Below are 23,451 nucleotides of genomic sequence, written 5' to 3' on the forward strand. Positions count from 1 at the left end.
TTACTCTTGAAAGCATCTCTTCAGTGGTAATATCTGAATTGGATCCTGTACACAGGTTAGGCCAAACCAAGATTTTACTATTTTCTTCAGCATTCCTGAATGAGCTGATCCGTGAAGATGATGTTAATTACATCTAAAAATTCTAGTTTAGTGTTGTGCTGGTTTTTGAGGGAGGTAACTGAAATTTCATACTACCATTGTTTCCTGATTCTGTGCCTTCAGTGAGGTAGAGAGCTGGCACCATCTATGATGGCACTGCAGTTGCTGTCACCATCTTAGGCAGCTAGTAACATAGTCCTAATGCTGTTTTCTCTCCTTTTTATTGAAGTTACAGATCACAGAGATGTTCTGTTAGTGACTGGTATGGTTAACTTGCTGATCTAATTTGACAGGCTACTCTTTGAGAAGTAGCATCACTCCTTCACCAGGTGATATGTTTCATATCCAGGATAATACATGGACTCTTCCCAGTCCTCCTGTTAGTTTTACTTTTCTAAGATAGGAGTGATTCCTTCCTGGAAAGTCTGGTCATTCTTTCTCAGTGCTAATTCTTGAAGTTATAATGCTTCATGGAGTGGCACAGATATGTCTGATTCAGTTGCCTCCCTTGTTTAAAATCACACTGTTTAATTTTCCATTTCTCACTGTTACCTGTTTGTTACCAACTCTTGCTTTGTTCTTTACTTGAGTGTGCTGACTTGATAAAAGTCATGACTGCATCATTCAGAGCTGTATACTTTTTTCCCAGTTTCTGATTTTAAAATTCTTCTGTGGCACTTACAGTTTCCATCAAGCTTTAAGGAGAATTTTTTCTTCCACAGAGCATCATTCTGTTCCAGTTTCTGACAATTCTGAAGTGCCCCCTATGTTTATACCATTTTCTGAGCCATGCAGCAAAACTGTCAACCTCTCTGGCACCTTGTTTGCTCAGACTTAGCAAAAAGTGTTAAATTTTTAGTACATGGGACAAATGCGCTGTAATTTGGCACGTTCCCACAATCCCAGAATGGTTTGCAAGGGACCTTTAAAGACCATCTTGTTCCAACTTCCCTGTCATAGACAGGGAGCCTTTCACTAGAGCAGGTTGCCCAAAGCCCCATCTGTCCTTGAACTCTTCCAGGAATGGGGCATCCACAACTTTTCTGGGCAACCAGGTATGCTGCCTTACCACCCTCATTGTAAAATGTTGTTCTTTATGTCCCTGTCTCTGTTCAGTTACCCCCTCCCTTTCAATATCTAAGACCATTATAAACACATAAGAAATAAGTGCCTTTATATCATATACACGATTCCAAAATATTTAATAACACAATATGTTACAAATATCAAGTTCTTAAGAAGTAGTCTAAAGTTGTGGTAGGGGGGAACAGTCAACCAAGATGTAAACTTACAGTAAGTACTTTTGTTCTTACCTCAGCTTCCTAGTTATAAAATTTACAATCTTAATACATTTTATTTAAAAAAAAAATTTCACCGTGATTCACACATTCCCAACAGGATACTGCTCAACGGCTTTCTGAACTGCACTCCCAGATTGCTTTGGAGCAAAGTTAATGCTTTGATGATCTTCAGTAATTGTCTCTGGGTAGCAGTATCTGAGTCTAGAATCCTTTTAGCTTTAAGCACTTTTTAAAGTACTTTTAGGATGTGACAGTTTTTTGGAAGCTTAAAATTCTTACATTTTATGGGTTTTACACTGGGTGAGCTCCGTCCTTAGACCATTTTGTATTTTATAACTTCTATGGGCTTCTGGAAAAGGTAGCAAACAGACTTAAACTGTGTTCAATTGATGTATAATCTGATCTTAAATACTGCTATAAAATGAATGCTGTTCTGGTTCCATATGATGGACAAGGATAGTTGTAGAATCGATGCCACTGCCAAATTAATAATGATGGTGAAGCAGAAATGCATACATACATTTATGTACTGGAGCAAAAGCTCTGGTGTCTGTCTTGCTTCCTGAACTGGAACCTCAAAGCTCTGAACTGAAGGACAACTGGTCACAGGAGTCCCAGCTGTGCCTCCTTACTGCTTCGAACAGCTTCTGTTTTTATTATGTAATGCCTGTTTGGGTATTCCAGCTGTTGCACACATGCAGATCCTTAAGAAGAAGCCAACTCCCCCCATTCCCCCTTTTGCTATTCCAGTGGCTTATAGCGGCTTTTCACTGTAGAGTATGCTTTGAATTCTGAAGAGTTTTCCTTCTGTTGCACCCTGGAGGGCTGTATCTATAAACTTTTTTTGTTCCAATGTTCTATTTAGAAATCTGGTGAATTCCTAAATTGGATTGTCTTTTGATGTGCTTCTGGAAGTGATATTAGAAATAAATATAACCCACAGCTGTACAGTCAGAACATTTCTAATGGGAATTCAGGTGATGAAGACTGAAGAACTTCAAATTGTAAAAGGAAGAAGAGTTGTATAAATTCAGCAATGTAATTACTTAATTTTTTCCCTTTCCCTCCTTCCCTTCTTCTCAGTCATTGCCAATTTCCACTATAATTGAAAGAGTACAGGATAATTCTATGTGCTCCTTGTAAAGGAGATAATTTTGGGGTTATTCCAGAGTAGTCAGTCAGTCGTTTTTATAACAGTTTCCTTGAAGGGATGGCATCACATAGATTTTCAGAGTATCCTTGAAGGAGAGGGAGACACACAGACTTCCTATCCAGCCAAGTGAATGGAAAATCCCAGACTTACTGTCCCTGAGGTGAATAGAAGTCGATGGAAGCTCTGAGTTCTGTGAAGTTGCACACTGTCAGGGTTGCTCTGTACGGGGCAGCAGCACGTTGTCGTGTGTAGTCTTGTACCATGTTGCTTTTTCTACATGATGCATAGTTTATTCATACCAGGATGAGACTTTATAGCTGCCATCTGCTTAATTGATATTTCCTTGTGTTGTGTTGAAAATAAAGCAAACACTTAGAAAAATTACCTGAGGGTGCTCTGGTGACAAATTTTCACTTTGAGATGTTTGTTATGCTCTTGGAGCATCTCTTCTTTAATTCCCACTTATTGTAGAGACTGTGTGGCCTGTATGATCCTTGCACTGTAATTTCTACACTTCTGGGTGTTTCTGAAGTGTTTCCCATGGGAAGATTGGAATCCAGGTTGAGATGCCTAAGGCTTATACTCCATTACAAGTAATATTATGGAAAAGGTAAATGCATTATCTACTGTTCTTTTGTATTTTAACACTATTAGTCTTCTTTAAAAGTTTAAAGCAGCAGCTGCTGCTGCTGATTGTACTTTTTTCTAAATGCTTTTAAGTAGCTCTTTCTGAGAACTGCCATTTTAATGTTATTCATAGTAAACAAGGTTGTTCTAAGAAATGATAAGAGCGTGCAATTGTTTAAAAAGTAGCTATGGAAACTAGAGGATTCTCAATTTGATATGACCATTCATTGCTTTCATTGGCTGTGCTCCCTTCTTGAAACTGACATGCTTCACAGGCACTCTAGATTTCTAATTAATTTAATTTTCTTTAAATGGGCAAAATATTCATCGTGATTAAGACAGAGTTTTAAAACATAGGACAGCTGTTTGCTTAGTTTTCTGTTTGTTTTTTTTAAGTCATGAATAGAATCTTTTTTCTCTTCCAAGCTGGAAATATCTGGTAAAGAAACTTTTCTTCTTGAAACAAGACCAAGAGTGGCAAATTACAGCTTTAAGTCATTTAAGACAAAAGACTTGTCTCATGTATGTTACAAAACATGTCCTGAAGGCTACAGGAGTTGTGTACCTAGACTTGAAGGTTCAGAGTTTAGTGGGCATAACTTCCAGTTTCTTAGATTACATTATTTACACTGCATGTCTAACACAAGTGGTTAAACAGTACCATATTACTTAGATAATGACATTTAAAAAAATATTTGAGTAGTTATTTTCTCATTAAACGGGGTGGGGGGGAGATTCTTACAGTTTAAAAGAATGAAACCAGAGACAATAAAAGCTGTTGATTGTCACACATTTCTTTCTGTTAAGTCTGTGGTGGCTGCACAGTTCTAGATAGAAAATACCGTGGGAAAGCTCGTTAAATGTTTCTATTTCTACAAGTTTGCTTCAAAGCTGGAGTTAATTTTTGATGTTGAGAGGGGTAGATTATAAGCTCTGAGCATACTTGTTGTCAGGTTCCTTGACATGTTGAATTTGGTGTGGCTCTCCTAGGTTTGTGTCTCTTGAATGTGTTTGTGAAATTCTAAAATACCAGTGACTCACATCGGAAGTCGTTGCTGTTCTGATTCAACATCCTCCTAGTACATTGAGTATAATGCAGTTAAAGTCATTCAAAACAGATTTATTAGCTTTCCTCGCTGTATAGAAAACAGTGTGCATGTGTTCTTCAAATCTTTTTGACATGGTAATGCTTGCTAGAAAAGGCTTATTTGTCAACTTTTAGCATGCTTGACTCAAGCTTCCAGAACTATTATTATTTGTGCTCTGCTCTTAAACACGTGCTATGAGGAACCATAGCTGCTTTTGGCTAGGGCTACAAAACTCAAAGAAATAGTTTTAGATTCAGTTAAACTATGAATTACAGTGGTTGTCTTCTGAAAACATTTAATTTTAATTGTCAAACTTGTTACAGGGAATTGAAGAAGTTATATGTGCCTCTATTGTAAAATTCAAATGTCAGCTCTTGGCTCTTGTGATCCTTTCTGCTTCTCTTCCTCCCATCCCCTCCTATGTTATTGGGAGAAAAACCAAAATGAAACCAGAAAACCCCAATATCCTATATAGTTTAAGTCAGTTGCAGTTGTTGTGCACTATATTTATTGTAATTGTTTTTTAAATTGCTTTATAATTTAGTAAAATTAAATTATTGTAGTTTGCATGCAGTACTCTGTGTGTCAGACTCATACAGAATGTTTTGGCATTCACAGAAGCTGTAGTTAAGAACTGAAGTTCTTAACTACACTAGGCAGGAAAAGTAGTTATGGCTGGAAGTACAGCCCAAATTTTACCCTTTGGTATGTCATTATAAAATACTGTTCTTTTTACTGTTGTATGTTATTTCACAGCTATTAATATAGCACTCAGAACTGGGAAACTGCAGAGCTTCATATAGTACAGAACAAGAGCAACTTGTAAGAATTACAGCAGCTTGCGGTTTGAGCTACAGAACAGAGAGCACGAACAAATTTAAGGGTACTTTGAAATTAAAATACTCTCAGCATCCAGCCAATTAATTATAGTAGGAAATTGCTATGTGTCCTGTAGTTTGAAATCGGGTATTTTTTCAGGTGCTTGGTGCATTTTATCTTCATTTCTGTCAAGGAAGATAATTGGGATGTTTCTTGGCTATTGTTAAGTATATTTGTGCTGTATCAAGAGTCAAGCTGAACTAAAAAAAGCAACTCTTTGATAACAAGTATGCACAGGAGATATTTTGCTGTAACTAGGTTGCTTTATTTGCGAAAACAAGACTCTACCATAACAGTTTCTATTTCCATGTATGTAGAACTCTGTGTACGAGATAAAACTTCTTGTAAGCTAAGAAGCAGCAGGCTGTAAGGATTCCAAAAGGTCAGCAAGTCAGCTCTGCTTATGAACATCCAGGGCCAAATAACATAGGTATATTGTGGCTCCTGCGTGAAGCTTTTTGCTTTTTTCTCCCTCCCAACCTTGTGTTTCATTTCCAGCCCCCAGTCCCAGGCTGATACTGGCAGCAAGGGGCTGTCATCTACCTAACAGTATCAGTAGTTGCCTATCATTATCCTGAGCAGGGTAGTTGGACAAGCCATCTCTCTGTGCAGGATGCTTCTGGTATCTCCCCATGGCTGCAAGGAAGTGGGGCTCTTGGACCAATCCATTTCTGGGTATCTCCCCAGGCTGTGGGTTTAAGAAGTGCCTGTGGGTGATTGTGCCATGTCCCACCTCCAAACAGGAGCCAGTCTCCATGTGACAGGCTGAAGGAGGGAGCACAGGACTTGGGTCACTTCTGGTCAGCTGGAAGGGCAGAGCCAGGGCCTTCATCCCTCCAGCCTCTTGCCTCTGGCTGTGCACAGTGGAGCTGAGAGTGTTTGCTCTTTGGTCATGGATGTGATCAGCTGGGAGAAGGAAGGCATTTGAACAAGCTGAGTCCTAAGTAGTGTTTAAAATACTGGAGATGAGCAGCAACAGCTCCATCTTTGACTCTTTGTTCAAAAGTAGTGTGTTAAGCCCAGGGATTCTAAACAGCTACTTCTTTTCATCGTTAAATCATGTATAAGAGTAGGTACCTATGGTATTTATTGGTGCAGTTTCCAAAAATAGCACTGAGCAGTAAGTCCTGCCAAAAAACTCAAAGTGTTGAGAAATACTAGCCAATTACAGGAACATTTAAGTGCTGGAAACAGGAAGAATGTGCTCAGTATCATCGTGATTCAAATTAGTGAAGTGGCCTGGGAATGTGTAATGTCGGTTTCATAGAGGTATCCAGATTTTTCTGACATCCTGGTTGCTTTACCAAGGTAGAGGTGAATTTGCCTCAGGCAGAACCAACAATTCTCTTTGGCAGGAATGCCAGTTTCCAAAAGTTCAGAGGAACAAGTTCAGCCAGGCTGCTGAGGTTGTGTAATTCACAAACCAGCTGGCACCGCAGAATGTTTCCAAAATACAGCCTATTATCAGTGATCCTGAGATGGTACTATTTTATTTATATTCCTACCATCTCAGTAGATTTTGTTTGCAGGTTGTCTGTTTTAGTATGTTCATAAGGTTGTTTGATCAGTTTTGTGATTCAACATGTATTAGACTATGCAAATATTGTGAACTGTAAGTTTTCTGTTTATTTTGGCAGGAAGCTGTCATCGTCAATCATCCTATTTGAAAATACAAATTCTGATCTGCCTTATAATTAAGATGCCTCTTTTAGTAACAGAATAATTTTGTCCTTTTTGATGGAGCCCAAAATATGGCCAAATAAAGGATGGTTTTTCAGTTCTGTTGAAACCATGTTTTAATTTTCAGAATTCTATAGGAGAATTCTAGAGGGTAATGCTGTAATTAAATTTTTCAAGTTAATAAACTTAGTTATAACACATGCTCTTTCAGATTCTACCATAAACAAATGAGTTTCTAGAGGTGAATTGTACATCTGAATTGTTTCTTTGTGAAAGGTGCATAATTATTTGCTTTTTCCTAGAAAATAAAAAAATAAATAGTATGTCATGAAAACATTTAAAAAATAATTAAGAAATAGTTACCTTCAGTTTTAAAATTTATTTTCATGTTTCTGTGTTACCGTGATGAATAAACAGCTTTAAAATATTGAAATTATATGAAATATTTATTGATAGTATTCTTTAATTAGATGTGTTTATTTTGTGATTCATTATGCATGCAGTTCCCTAGCTAAATAGTGTACTATTTCCAGAAGTGCAGTCTGCTTTTTCTGGTTTGCTGAGCAGTCACTGGATGTTTTAAGATAATTTAAATTAAGTTTAATATATTTAGGAGTTCAAGCATGTATTTCTTTGAACTCATTAACAAGGATAGAAAAAAGAACTCTAGCAGACAATTTTCAAGCACACAAATCAAAAGAATGTGAGGAGAAGATTCTAAATTGAGCCCTAAGGATGTAATTTCAAACACTTTATAACATGTCCTTTTTATAGTTTAGACTTGTTGGAATGACAGCATTCAGCTGATGTTTAAAAACCATCCCTTATGCAACAGGGAGAAAAAGAAATAAGTATTGTGAAATGTGGTTTACTGTTATGCCTGTGTATAACATGAGCCTGTAAGTCACAAGCTTCAGCAACTTAAAATAATTGCTTGGTATTGTGTATACATATTTGGTATATTTCACCAAAACTAAGGACTGGGACAGTATCAGAAAGAAGGAATGTATTGAACTGCATTTTCTCAAAAGTCATTCTGAAAAATATTTCATATAACAAAGCCTGTAGTTCTAAGGAGATCAAAATTTTACATGTAGAGAAAGAAGCAAAGTGAATTTTTGAGGAGAAATCAGAGACATCCTTAAAAACCAGAGGAATGCCTCACAGACTTCAAATTTACCAACTGCAAATAGGAAAACAAGCTATTCCTAGACCTCTGGAATGCAGTCTGGGCTTTTGGTCACAGTAATTTTTTTTTAAAGTAGGCAGAGTGGTTTGGAATAGGAGATCCAAGTTCCTCCAGACATTGTTGGTTCAGCCATGTGTTAGAAATGCTTCATAGCTGCTTTCTTGCAAGCTGAGTTTGAACTGTAGGTGGACTTATTTTGATAATAATGAATTAGATTGCTTTCACATCCTTTATCCCTGTGTTGATCATGGGCTGAAGTCAGGGATACAGTGTTCTTTAGGTTTGTTTGCATTTCACTGCCTTCCAGGGTGACAAATGTGGGTTTCAGGAGCTAGAGCTAGGAACCACGAGGAATCTCTGCTTTGGCATTCCAAGGCAGGGCAAGGACCGCTGAATGTAGCATCTGCGGGTTTAAAATCCAGGGATGCGAAGCTGTGTTTGACAAGCAACAAAGTCCTGGGATGAAATCATGGCCAGCAATGAAATAAATGAGAGTTCTGCCATTGACTTCAGTGAAATCAGGATTTTATGCTAGTGTCTGGGAAATAGATTGTATGAAAACCAGTTTAACTGTTTGGTTTTCTTTTGCGTATGGACCAAGCAGTGCACCAACATTTCAGTGTTAAAATCTTTGCAGGCTCTTATTAGATGGTGATGTAGATCTTTGTTTTACAGATGGGGAAGTGAAAAAGAAAAAATGTGTGCCTATTCTCTGCGAACTTCTCTGTCTCTGGAGCAATCTGTATGGGTCAGTAGAGTACTATCAGTAGGAAAAATGAGAATTTCATACAGTTTATCTTTTGTCCTTGACCTCCATGCACTAGAAAGTCTTACATTTTACTTAATTATTTTAGAAATAAAGCTAGGGCATAATTATGATAGTAATTATAATTGTAGCATTTGTTGGGCCCATTTAAGTGTGGGCGGGAGGGGTGAGGGACTACTGAGTGCCTCACTTTCAGCCCTGTAATTTTTGCTGAAAATAATGAACATTTGTCAGACAAAAATATTACCGTCTTTATATTATCTAGGTTTGCTTTCTGAATAATTATTTTAAGACTGTTTTCAAGCAACCAGTCTTTTTATGGCAGTGTTAAATTAAGCAAGTAAATGAGGAAAACCAGCCTATTTTTAAATCTAGATTCCTTGCATGCTGTTTTTAGATTTGCTAGCTGTATGAAATGTTGCAGTGATCTATATATGCCAGCAGCTACTGTTGATATACTAAACTTATTTTTTCTTTCTTTAATGTCTGAAATGAAAAGGAATATGTTGTATCTCTCCTGATGCTGGGACACTAAACCAATACAGAAATTCTCCTAAAGTGCTCCTATTAAGCCTTAAAGTGATTAGTCGTGTAGCTAAAATTTACCATAGCTGGTCTCCATTATGAAACAAGCTTGATAAGCTGATAAATAGCATTGTGGTGGAGTTTGATTATTTTTTTATAGTATCTCTAATAGAATTATAAATAAAGCATGTTGGTTTTGTTAATCTGTTGTCAAGGTTCTCTCTGCAGAGAAATTTCTTAGGTCATGGCAGTGAAGAAATACTTTATCAGTTCTGTTAGCTCTAGTCTGTTCTTTAGCTCTACTGAAGTGACCCTTTTACATAAGGGATCTTATACTGACACAAAAAGGATGTAGGTACAAACATGCTATTTCTCTGGATGTTATTTTTATGAATATACATGATGATGAACACATATTTCTAGTGCACTCATATATATGTATTTTTAGTGAACAACATGTTATTTAGCTGAATTTCAACAAACTACAATTCACTAACAATTTTTGAAATTGCTGCCCTCTGATCCTGCATAAGTTTACTATCTTGGTTAATTAGAAAATCTTTTTCTGTGTGATGTTATGTTCAGACTATTTGTGTATATATGTCTCAAGGTTTTGGAAGCTTCTTTACCCCAAAATTAGGTTTCTAGTAAGTGTAACTGCTTGCTGCTGTACCCCCTTTCTCTGGTTCTGCTCACAGTTGGAAGCATTCCATTTTGGTGGTGACTTAATATGAAGGACAGTCTTTATTGCTCAATTTTGTGGTATGAAGAAATAGATCATATGAGTTGTTTATCTAGTTCAGCTAAGAAGTAATTATACATTTAAAAACTTAGACATTAAAAGTATTCTTGGCTTAATGCAAATATTTTTTCCATGTCCAAAACTTTTCACCACTAATCTTTTCACCCTCTGGGGTACAGCACAATGTGTACTTCTGTTCTTGTGCATCATTTCCAGACTTCCCACATGTGGTAGGAAGCTTGCCATTGTTTCATCACTTGAATTTAGGTGACTGCTGTGGAGGACTTGGGTAAACTTTGGGGTTTGGGGTTTTTCTGACCCTCCATCTTTAGGATTGCTAAATTTTGTGTTGTAATTTAGGAAGAGCAGCCCCTATGATGTTTCAGGGAGCGTATCCTGTAGCCAGTACAGTCTGTCAGAGCTTCTTACTGCTGATTTCATATACCAGAAAAAGCTTCTGCTGATGAATACACATACTGAAGATGGAGTCTGGATTTAATCTTGAAATTTTCAAGGCTTGCTCATCATAAATTATGCTTCTTGTCAAGTAAATTTAGAAAGCCTTCAGTAAATGTGGTTAAGATTCTTAATGTGCAGCAACCATTTTCCCACTCAAACACAAAGACATAATTTGTTCTCCTATAAGCGCTTCTTGTGTGTAGTACTTGGGCAAAGTCAGTATGGTATACATCTGCTAGTAGTTGCTTATGTAAGAAATCAGAATGTATTACAGAGGGATAAAGTGCTCCAACTTGCACACCTGGCACTTCTTTAGCAGGAGAAAAATAAGGTCTGTTTACATTTTTTATGATGTTAGGAAACTGATAGCCTTAAGCGTAAGGATTTCTGACTTTTTTTTCTGTGATCTCAATCAAATGTAAAAGTTTTCTCATCAACTATTACACTGGCATTCTTGAAAGCAATAATGATCAATTATATCTTGTCATAGTTCTGATTATGCACTATGTGGAAAAAGTATTTCTTTTTTAGTCTAAAACTTAACTGCAGTTAATTTTCAGCTAATTTTCAATTTAAATTTTAATTTTGTGTCTTTCTCTCATGTATTCCCTAGAGTTTTCTCTGGAATCAGAGTTGGGCTTTTCCCTGCCTGTGCACTTTCTGGACACTCTAAGCCTTGTGAATGTCAATGCCTTTAAAAGCTTTCCTTATTATTTTGCCTCAGCTCTTTGCACCTCAGTAATGCTTTGAGTTTTGATCCAATTTTGTATGCTGGAGCCTTTTACTGGGCTGATGTGAGAGTCTCTTGGTTGTTTGGCTGCAGTCATCAAAGACATCACTTACGTGTGTGACACGTGCTGGTTGCTTCTGATGCACACTGTCCTGTTCATCAGTGCTTAATTTCCTCTCCAGTCCAGGTACTCAGAGTCTTTGTCTCTTCTTGTCTAGCCACCATTAATCGTCTTGGGGGTTTGTATATTTTCCTACTTGTACATAGGTCTAATTTATAAAAAGGTTATAAACCTATGATGTGTTTTTTTATATCTGACTCCTTCTGAGAAACTTGGTTTATACCAGCAAGATCATACTTGTAAAACATTTTCTAGACATAACAAGCAGTAGTGAGAAAACATTTATTGCTAACCATCTGCATCTTTGCAAAAACTTGATGGGGTAGTTACTTGCTCTTTGCCTTTATGTTTTTCGTAATCATGAAGTAACCTGTCAGAGTATCAAAGATAGGCCAAGGTTTTCAATTCTTTACTAGCATTTTTACTTTTATTTAGGTATTATATTCCTAAATGACAGATTTCTGCTTAATTCAGACAAGCATGTAAGTGTATTCCCAGAGAGCATTTATCTTGTGTGAATATAATTGCTAATCCAGAAGACAAAATAATAATGGAGGGTTTTCTGAACTACTGTAACAAAACTGCAGATAGTTTTAAGTTACTTATTAATCTGAACTGAGGTATTATCAAACCATATATATGTTAATAGACTTCAAAAGGGTATATTATAATTAATATATATTTAAGAAAATGAATCTGTATATTTGCCCAGTTTAAGCTTACAGCACTGTTTAATAATCTGAGATTTCTTAGTAGTCTCTTGTAATATAAATCTTCAAAGTTCTTTTCAAATTTCAAATAAATTACATCAACCTAGTGGGCTCTTTATCTCCTTTGTCTCTTGTTTAACATGCTTAAGAATTTGAGTAGATTTGTGATGCATGGTTTTGCTTCGCAGCAGCTGTGCTCACTTGCCTTTATCATATAGCATCCATTGGGGTAGTTTGTTTCCATTTTTAGTTGTCATTTCAACATGCTTTTCTAATACCAAAATCTGTCTCATTAGTTGATAGATTAGAAATTATCACTAGTTAATATGTCTTGATCCAAGTAATTTTTTTATGACATGGTGTCAGTGTGACATGCCACTAGTACTATGGAAACAAAAGCAATTTTTCTGTAGAAAATATAGCGTGACACTGGAAAGGGAAAAACATACATGAATTTACTGAAGACAGTGTATTGAACTGACACAGTGCTGTGGGTAAGTAAGTCTGCTGCTAACTAGCTAATTTCATCTTGACTCAGTGCTGCAACATAGTGGATGCTTGAAGGGCAATTTCTTACTACAGGTGTTGGTGGCATTAGCAGCCACTCTTTTAAAAGCTGGATTTGATAGTGACAAAATAGGATTTGATAGTGACAAAATATCTTACCTGACTGTAGGATTATTAATGTAGCATCCTGGAAAACAACAACAAAAAACCCCAAAATGAAGAGTTAACCAGTAAAAGCAGAGGAACAAGAATAAGTCAGCAATGCATGTAGGTTTTCTGTTGTGGAGTTTTTTCTTTTTTTGCCTCCTTGAACTTTATTGATAAGAGGTGTTTGGAAGGTTGAAGATATATGCATGGCTGGCAATCTATATAGAATAATCCACATGTCAAATTAATTTGTCTGGATTTGTGAAGAGCTTCATTGGTTAAGTGAAAGTATGCATGAGGTAACAAATAATTTGTGGCTCCTAGTTGTTCATTTGGTGCATGGTGAAATGGAAAGTTTGTGAATTGCTGTTACTGTGAGACTTAGACTCAGCTGGTTTGTGTTCATCGTTGTCTCAGACTTCTCTAGCCTTCAGGCATACTCTTTCTTTAATGCTGGTTTAGGATACTTAATACTATAAGAAGATTTTTTAAAAATTGGCGTCACTTGTATCTTGATGGCACTTTGGGAGTAGGGTGAGGCAAACTTTTTATACCTCTTTTAATGAAAAGATGCAGGAGGCAAATGTTGCCTTTTTTTTACTGGTAGAATTACCATTTATAGTTTAAGTTTTTACAGAATGAATATTCTTCAAATTTAATCTCTGAAAGCTGTATTACATGAGGAATGCTTGCCTGCTGCTGTATTACTTGCAAGAACTGTAGCTTCCTTCAGCTTGTGTGACTGAGCATCTGTATTTTTGCTCTGCATCTGAATATTTAACCAAGGGAGACATTTCTCCGGCCTTAAGAGCTCTTTCTGCTTTTTAACATCTAGGAAACCAATCATTGCTTGTGATTCTGGAAAACTCAGTGTATTTCTTTAGAGACCTGGAAGAATGTTGGTAATCTACACATTTCAGTTTGTGTTGTATGTGAAAAATTAAGTGCATCAATGGAGTCGTAGTTGGGCTCTTTTCAGACAGTTGTTTCACAGAGCTTTACTTCAGCTCCTGCACCAGGTTATGCTGGCAAATGGGATCCAACCAATTAACAATTCATTTGAGCCTGCAAATACAGGGCTAGCTTTATGAGTAAACACTTAGAGTTAGATAATCCCTGAAAGTGTCTTGGGCAAGGCTTTTACCACAGAAATTGCATGTAAGAGGGGAAAAACTGGTACTCGTGGATAAAAGTTCATGTTTCACATTTCTTTGTGAACCTTTATAAACAACTTTGAATTCCTTTTTACCCTTTATATCTTGGTGTAGATTAAATAACTCTCTTAAATTTTTTTGTATTTGTTGTATTACCTAATTTACAAACCAAATCAATTTGATGATAATCGAAGAAGATATTTTTTATATTGTAAATAATATTCTAACTCTTTAGGTGGTAAAAAAGTAGGAATTAATAACTTGATGGTATTATTTGAAAACTATTTAATCATATCTAAACTACTGTCTTTGCAAAATTTTGCCTGGGGAAAAAATGTATTGCAAAGATATAAATCAAGGCAGTTTTATAAAGAGGATATTAATGCAACGTTGTAGGGCTGTTATTGTAAGACAGGCAGTTCTCAGTGCTTGTTTTGCAGTGTTTGCACTGTATTTCAGGGACAGGACTTTTAAATATGCACAAAAAATATATGTCTGCGTATAAAATCAATTTTTTGCAGATCTTTTGCAATGGTAAAAATAAAGGAAAGCTGAACACTTCTCTCTTTCATCTTTGGTTACTGGTAGGACCTTGTGAAATAGGCCATCCTTGATTGATGATGGGTATGATATTGTAAAGGGCTTTGGAGAAATCCCATCTGTTCATCATCAGCTGGGTAGTGAAACTTTTTCATGTATCTTAAAAAAAATATATATATATCTATCAGAGAAGCAGTGTAAGGAGGAAACAGCTGGCAAAGGTAAGGTTGAACTAGCAACTGAATTTTAACAATTTAGGTGGGGGTAGGGGGTTAGTTCTATTTCCATGCCTTTTGAACTGGCCTGCATATTTTCTTTACTATCTCATGGTTTTAGAAAATACTGGTTTTCTTCTCCTTTTGATTTTTCATTGTGACTTGGAAGGAGGTAAATAAGAAGGAATTAATTTGTACATTTGCATGAAGCAGTAGTGTTAAAAATTCATATTTTCTGAAATGTTGCTAGCTTGGAGCCAGGCATGGGAGCATCAGGCTTACAGTAAATAAAAGAAAGAAAACAACCTGAGATTTGTCTTAGTTTAGTCTAGACAGTACTTTTCATGCCAAATGTTGTCGATCTTATTTCTGCTTGCCAGAGTTATTCTGATACATCACATTCTTTCTCTGGTTTATCAAGCAGGAGAGCTTTTTTTTGCATGATAGCTGAAAATGTTTCTTCTTCCTCTGCAGTGCTCTTGTAACCTTGTTAGTATTTATCATATTGCTTGTTTGCTGAAGGTACAGTTAGACATTTGTTTATCTGCCTCGTGTGCGCTTCAGCAATGGAAAGTTTTTGTCCAGTTTATTAAGTTAATGTCATATACACCAAGTTCATCCAAACTGAGCAGAAGTATTTAAGAAAAACGGTCTAGACAAGTCTTAACTTTGCTTTCGTGTGATTATTGTAAGCAGATAACTTGGTGATTTAGATTAGGTGGTTTAGTCTGCATTGAAACAAAAATTAACAACTTGCACATCATGTAGAGGTGTTTCCTTTTAAAGAATGGAATTGATAAAGTTTACAGCTTTCCTGTGTAGTACTGAGTAAGCCACTCTTGAAAAACAAAGCTGTCTTAGCAGTAATTTATTAACATTAATATTTAATGCAAACTAAGGAAGAAGTTTATAATACCTGAGAAGGATGGAAAAGGCAACTTTTGTAAATTCTACTGACTAAGACTTTAGCTTCCAACATAGGGAATTCATGGTTTTGGTGTGGCATTGTGTTTTGTTGGGTTTTTAAAATGATTTTTAATTTTTTAAAATATAATTTCAAGTGTTATGATGGACGTTTGTAGGCTGACAGTTGGGCTTCAGTGTGGCTGGATGGGTGACAAGATAGAGGGTAAATAAAAATAAAATGACCTAATACAAGCAAACAAGGAAAGTCTTATTGACATGTGAAGACTGGGGCAGCCTTGGCTACAGTGACCCGGACATTGTGGAGCTCAATATCTTACATGAAGGAAGAGGGGCAACAATTAAGATTGCAACCCTAGACTTCTAGAGAGTTAACTTTAGCCTATTCAGGGACTTTTTTTGACAAATATCATTGGAATCTGCCTTCAGGGAAGAACGATCCAAGACAGTTGGATCCTTCCAGCAGCTGGTCAATATTCAGTTGGTTTTTTTTTCGGGCTTAAAAATGGTGCATCCTGATGAGCAAGAATTTGAGCAAAGTGGGCAAGAGACCTGCATGGGTGAACACAGAACTCCAGTCAATACCTAAGGCCAAGTGAGAGATACACAGGAGAAGGAAGCAGGGACAGAACACTTAAAACATAGAGATGTTGTCAGAGTATGCAGAAATGCAACAAGGAAGGCTGAGGGCCATCTGGAATTAAAAACCTGGCCTAGGATATCAAGTACAGGAAGCAAATACATCAATAACTAATAGGAAATTCAGGAAAATGTGGGCCTGTTTTTAAATGAAGTGGGAACTCTGGTAACAGAGAATACAAAGAAGGCAGAATTACTGAATCCCTTCTGTCCGTCACTCTTTACTGGCAAGACCAGCCCTTATGAATCTCTGTCCTGGGACACCAGGGAAAAGGAATGGTGGAAGGAAGACTTCCACTTTGTCAAGGAGGATTGGGTTAGAGATCACCTAGGCCAACTTGACGTCCTGAAGTCCATGGGCCATAATGGGATGCATCCATGATGAGAGAGGTGGCAGACATCCCAGCTAGGCCACTCATGGTCATATTTGAAAGGTCATGGCAGTCAGCAGTGGTGCTTGAGTACTGGAGGAAAGCAAATGTCACCCCAGCCTTCAAAAAGGGCAAGGAATCCCCAGGCAACTACTGCCTCACCTCAGTCTGGAAATGTAATGGAGTGCTTTGTTCTGGAGGCTACTTTCAAGTGTGTGGAAGACCAGAAAGTGACCAGGAGTAGTCAGCATGGATTCACTAAAGGTAAATCATGCTTGACCAACCCAATTGTCTTCTGCAGTGACAAAACTGCCTGGATGGATGAGGGGACAGAAGTTACTATTTTCTACCTGGACTTCACCAAGCTCTTCAACACTGTCTCTCACAACATCCTCATAGGCAAAATTGGGTGGTGCTCACTGGAGGAGTAGACAGTGAGGTGGTTTAAGAACTGTCAGAATGGCAGAACATTTGACCAGGTCCCATATTGTTCACTCATTCATCAATGAGCTGGATGAAGGGGTAGATGCCTCCTCAGCAAGTTCACTGATGACAGAAAACTGGGAAGATATCTCTGGCTGATACACCAGGCTGCTGTACAGAAGGATCCTGACAGGCTGGACAGTGGGCAGAGAAGAACTGTCTGAAGTTCAAAGGCAAATGAAGGGTGCTGTACCAGTACAGGCTGGTGGAGGAGGACCTGGGGGTCCTGGTGGACAACAAGTCATCCAAGAGCCAGCAGGGAGCCCTTGTGACCAAGAAGGCCAATGGAATCCTGGGGTGCATTAGGAAGAGCAGTGCCAGCAGGTCACGGGAGCTGATCCTGCCCCTCTGCCCAGCCCTGGTGAGGCACATCTGGAGTGCTGAGTCCAGTCCTGGCTCCTCAGGACAAGAGAGATATGGAGCTCTGGGAGTGGGTTTGAGCAGAGGGCAGCAAAGGTAATTAGGGGACTGCTATTCAGAGATCATTAGGAAGACCCTGCTTGAGCAGAGGTTGACCCCGCCAGTGGGGTCTCTTCAACCTTAACCATTCTGGGATTCTGTAATGCTTTACAATTGATTTTAACCTTAACAGAAAACACTCAGCCACTTAAATGGCAACATCTGTATCTAGTATTTTGATCTCTGCTGTCAAGTCCTGCTTCTACATTCAGCATAGACCTTCTTCTATGTGCAAAACCAGAAATGGATGTCATTATGATTAGGCATCAAATGGGTCCATTAGAAAAAAACAGGTTGTGCGGGAGTGATTGCAGTGATAAAGAAATTAAATTCATATGTAAGCAGTACTGAAGGCAACAACTTCAGTTTTATCTCAGGCTGAGGGTTTCCCGGTCATACTTTATCAGACTGTGATGGATTCCAAGCCTGACCTCCAATACCAGTGCAGGCTCTCTTTTGATCTTCTGGTAGGAACCCTAAAGACAACATAGAAAATACAGTATTTTCTCTTAGTGTGGCAAAAGGACTTGTACTGAATGTAATGAGACTGTGTAAGTACTGTATTAGAAATATTGACTTGGAGACAGCCTGAGCTGTTATGTTTCTGTTCAACATAGGAGGCTTAGAATGTCACTATTAATGAATGCTCTTGTTAACTTGGATCAGATTGAGAAAAAGAGCATCTGTGTAGGACAAAACCCCATTGTTTGTTCTAACCACAAATCCATTGGCTACAGCAGTTACTAAACATTTTGAATAACATGACCAAGGAGTTAGGCATTGCTTTGGAGATAGGGGCTGGCTCAGGCTCCACATGTCAGAAAACAATGCAGTAGTCATCTGGGTTCTTAGCTGAAACTCTGCAGTCTCACCTCTGTGGGGAAGTGCTGCTCAGCTGTCCTTTATAATATAGGGTTCATGACTTATTCTCAGAGGACAGTTATTTACCCTGCAGAACTGTGGCTCTGAAGGATGGTTGTTTCAAATCCCATAACTTTCATTTTTCTATTTTTGAAGACTGAACTAGTTATAGACTCTCAGCTAAGAATGCAGTAAAGGAGGCTTACAGCATCCCACTCTGTATACCTTCATTTGAGCAAAGGACAATGTGGTCCTGATAGCCACTGTTATTAGGTTAGTAATTGATTCTGCTCTTCAAGGAGTGTGTGTTTTTACAGTCTGATCTGCACTAGCTATGACTGCTTGAAGGTGTGTTATTAGTAGTTTTGTTACTTGAAAGTGTGTAATTACTTGCTAGGTGGCGGGATTCTTCAGCCTTGGGGCCCCAAAGCAGCTTGCAGTTTCATTGCATGTAGCTAAGAGCTGCCCAATCTGCTGCCTTATAAATTGCTGGAAGAGTGAAGGCCAGTTTGTTAGTGAAGAAATTATTCCTACTGCTGATGGTTGCTAAATAACCAAGGACTTTTTGATAGGGAGAGGAGGGAGCTGTTGTTGAAAGTTGGTACGGCCTTGTGCAGTGAAAAGCTGAGGTCATAGGGAGGAATCTAAACATATGAGTCAGGATTAGCAGTGAGAGAATCCTGAGCTTGAAGGAATCTTCTTGTTTAACAGGAAGGGAGAATGGTTTTGTTGTTAAGGGAGGCCATGTGGTTATGGGACATTTGTCAGAGATGTTCAATAGTGCAGGCAAAAAGAAAGTGAATGGGCACAAACCTTGTGATTAGGTGGGAAACATCTGAAAAAGGGGAAGAGGAGCAGTGCTTTGCTCTTTTGCTGGAGGGATATGGTGAAGAAGGAAGTGATTTCTGGGAACAGAAGGGGAAAGTCAGATGGGTTTAGGTTCTATTTAATATACCTTCTATGGAATGAGAGGTGTAAGAAATGGAATAGGGTTTCAATGCATTATTGCTTCTCTGACCTGTCTGGAAAGCTCTGTGTGTTAACAAATTTGAGCTGCAACTCATTTTGATCAGGGCTTTTCCCTGTTCCTCCCTCTTTTCTGAGCTGTCCATGATATTTCTCTTGCCGTGTAAAAAAGAAAGTTATATAATCCCTGTAGTCTTTCTTTCTTAGGAGTTTTAGCTGACAAGACAATGAGGGTGCTAAATGCTTGGAAAATAAGGTGCTTACTTCTAAGGTAGTAGGTTTCCCAAACTGTATTTTGAGAATTTGGAGTGCAATTGAATTTGTCTTCAATTTTTTAACAAGGAGTTTCTAAGTCTAATTTATTAATTCTTACATTGTTCTGTCTTTTCTGTCTCTTTCCAAAACAGGATGATACCCCTTTCATCTCAGACATTAATGATGAATCTTCATCATGGCCAAACACAGGAATATGTGATTAAGCCCAAATATTATCCAGTAAAAAAAGTGATTTCAGGAGAGCAATCCACTGAGAGCTCATTACCACTGAGGCTGGGCCAGGATCAACCTGCATCCCCTTTGCGATGTGAGTACAAAAAACATACTCCCTTCTCTCCCCCCACAAAGCCCCCACTCCCTGGTTTTTTTAAGATCTTGAAATTTTCTGCAGTAACACTTGAAGACAGAGAAAGGTTAAAACAACTATATGCGAGATTTCTTAGGTTAGCAAATGCTCCAATATCCTGCATTTTGTGCAGAAACAAAACAGATTTCCTGGATGAGAAAAACAATTGAATCTGATTTGCTGTTGAAAATTTGTCATGTTGTTTCTAGATAATAGTTTTTTCTTCAGAAAAGGGTGCTTTGTGAATGTTTTGCTAGAATAGGCACATCTATGAATGTAGTCAGTGTCAATATGATGGATACCTTTTTGGAAAGCTGGAGTTCAGGACTGTGGTCTCATTGATGACTATTTTTCTCTATATTTAATTTATTATGCGTTTATGAACTTCTGCACAGTATGGAGCTGCCTGAGAGTTTCTGCTTCATATTTATAAAAAAAAGATTGTGTAGGTGCCCAGCTTGTGGCCTTGGCTCATGCCCCATTGTGTGCAGAGCTTGAGGACAAGTTTTGGCATAGAAGATTAAGAGCTTGATGAATTATGGGTTAGGTATTACAGAACGTCTGCTGGCTTGATTTGGAGAAAAGTTCCTGCAGCTGAATAATGGACTGATTAACATTGAGACCTTTAGGTACTTGCAGTCTCCTGACAGACTTCCTTTGCTGTAGCACAAAGAATTATGTTCTGCTGAGGTTTTAGGGAAGAGCCTTTCCTTCTAAATCTTTAACTAGAATTCCTTTGTGTATATTTGCATTTCTGCATTGCACATCTTTATGGTCTGTCCATTTACACTTAAATACAACTCCCTGCTTCCTTTTCTTCAAGTGTAAGTTTGTTAATGGTAAATGAGACTATTGGCTCTAATGGGAAGACCAGTGGGCAGCTGGAGGACTTTCAATTAACATTTTCAGAGTGGTGAAGTATACTTCTTGCAAAGCACTATCTCCCTTTCTTAGAAGTTTCAGAAAGATATTTTTTTTTTAGTCACACTGTCAACATCAAGCAGTAGTCTCTTTTGTAAATAAGATGATACTGCTTTTTTTCCAGTCAGCAGTTGTTTTTCTTCAAATAAAATATTAATGGCCACTGGGATTGGATTGTGACCATCTCTCATGACTCTTACTAGTCAGAGTTTACAAATTCCAGGTTTTATAGTTCTCCAGTATTTGATGTGACTGTTCCAGGTTGGATTCTGACCAAAAAAACCCCAAAAAACAACCAAACCATCTTTCCTTTTGGCTCCGTTTTTCAGGCTAAGTCATTCTACCTTCAATACACTCAGTGGTACTCACAAGTATCAAGGTGCCACTAAATGGATGGATTCTGTGAGTTGTTTTTTTTCCTTCTATGGTAGCATAAGGAGAGGACTATGCAGCTGTAAGAGGAAGAAGCCAGTGCTTCTAGCTCTTTCTAGCTTATTTGAGCTCCACTGTTACAGTGCTCTGAGGGACATGACTAGGAGAAGGAAAACCAGGAGCTGAACACTGGACTGGTTTTTATCAAATTCTAAGCCCCTTATTGAGCAGTGCATTAGTAAAACATTCTACCCTTATTGAAAAGCTTATGAGTCCTAAAACAGCCAGAGGACAAGTAGTAAAAAGAATTTCTATGGCCTGATAAGGTCAGCCATGACTTAAGTGTTGACTCAGAGGTAAAATGCATGCTATTTGGATTGTGTCAAATTTTTGGTTTCTGAGCTCTCTGTCCGCCTAAAAACCAGTCTCATTACCTGTTTCACCTGTTTTCTACATCTGTGAGGTGGGAGTTGGTGACAGTAACTTCTGATGAAGCAGTGTAGATATCTGCCAGTAGAGTGCAGTTTGAGCTGTATGTTGTTAGAGTCTAGGATTATGCACCGCTAGCCTGAAAAGGAGACCTAAAACTTGGCCTGCCATATCTGTTTGGGTTTTCTGGTTTCTGGAGGTACTGGGATGACCTTGAAGATTAGAAGACTACTTGTTTTCATAAAAATTGAGTTCTAAATTTCAGCTGTCAGTATTTTAATGTTAGGGATGTTTGAATTAACTATGGTGAGGTAAGATTAGGATGTGAAACCTGATGTCAGGTGTCCTGTGATAACCATGAATATGCAGTCCTTAGTCCTGTTTCAACCAGAGATGGACCCTATGAATTAGTTCATGCTTATGGTTGATGTTCATTGTCTAGCTCATTTATGGTTGTGGCTGATGATCTCATGGTGTTTTGTTATTGCTCTTAAATATATAATCTTATGTAATTGGACAGGCTTTTACTTCATTGAGCAGAGGAATTTTGGTAATGGCCATATGGAGATACTTGAAAAGGAAGAGGGGGAATATGTAATAACTTTATTAAAAAGCAGAGGCCAGAAAGTTAGTACCAAATGCTTCACAACTTTTTTTTTAATAGTAGCAATAAATAAAATTTCTTTAGAGATGAGAAGAAAGAGTAGCCAGGTAATACTTGGTAGCAGTGCCCAAGAGTTCATAGCTATCAATTAACATGGAGTACAAAGCTACTCATTCTGTTGAGTTTTTATGAACATTTCTATGCATTTTACTTCAAAATATTAACACTGTGCCAGAGACTGGCAATTGTGAAAAGTGTACCTCATAGAGTAAACTTACTTCTCTAGCTGTTGCTGCAGTTGGTTTTGATTTTTCTGGACTTTCTTGTTTCAGTCCAGTGATGTAAAATGGGTAGTCTTGAAACTGGAACAAGTGTCCGTCTTTTGTTACCTTTAGAGACAGGTCTGTCCTGGCAGAAACAAATGAGATGTGGGGTACTGGTACATTGGGAAGAAAACTGCCAAACATGACCAAGTGCTTCTGAGCATCTTCTGATTTATAGGAAATCAGTCATGTTTAAATGCCCCATCACAGTGTTGTCAGATGAGCTTTTGGATATGCTGGGGTAAAAAATATTAAAGTTTAGTCACATTAAACATTTTTCAATTAAAATTAATTAAAGATGCCTTCTGGAATTTTTACTCTGGTGCATTTGTAAGCAGTTTCACTTCTCTGATACTTTTCAGAACATGCAGTATAGTACTTTAGTAAAAACAGTAAATAGTCTATTCTTTTGGCTTTTAAGCTGAATTTTACTGTAAGGTTATGTATCACATCAACAGAGCTTGAAAATTCAGCAAACCACTGGGGTTGCAATTATAGCATTTAAAGTCACTCTGGGATGTGAAATTGAGTTACCTGCCGGTAGCAGGTAGCATTTCTACTGTTAAGCATTTTGAACTTTTGTCTTGTGGGATACAAACTCTGAGTAATTCTCAAGGGATGTATTATTTGCTTAAAAGTACATACTGTCACACTTCTCCTGTAATCTGCCTAAATATTTGGAACCTCAGAGTGAAAAGTTCTCTAGTAGTAGCAACAGCAGCACAGAAATTTCAGCTATAAAATTCTGTTTGCAACCTGGTAGTCCATCAAACAGTAGGAAGATTTTTTTTTAGTAATTCAGGTACATCTACCTCAGACATTTCCCACTAGTCTCTTAATGGCAC

At 37.8% G+C, this 23,451-nt stretch overlaps 1 protein-coding gene across 6 annotated transcripts in view; it reads left to right on the forward strand.

The window, feature by feature from the left end:
• Nucleotides 1-23,451, forward strand: part of LTBP1 (latent transforming growth factor beta binding protein 1) — a 188,933-nt gene that overhangs the window by 28,569 nt on the left and 136,913 nt on the right. For all 6 annotated transcript variants that reach the window (XM_030944876.1, XM_030944878.1, XM_030944877.1 and 3 more), the window contains exon 4: nucleotides 19,743-19,918. In XM_030944876.1, the coding sequence (XP_030800736.1) occupies nucleotides 19,743-19,918 (176 nt within the window). The remainder of the gene's footprint in view (nucleotides 1-19,742; nucleotides 19,919-23,451) is intronic.

This window comes from Camarhynchus parvulus, chromosome 3, assembly GCF_901933205.1.
Source record: "Camarhynchus parvulus chromosome 3, STF_HiC, whole genome shotgun sequence".
Taxonomy (NCBI): Eukaryota; Metazoa; Chordata; class Aves; order Passeriformes; family Thraupidae; genus Camarhynchus; species Camarhynchus parvulus.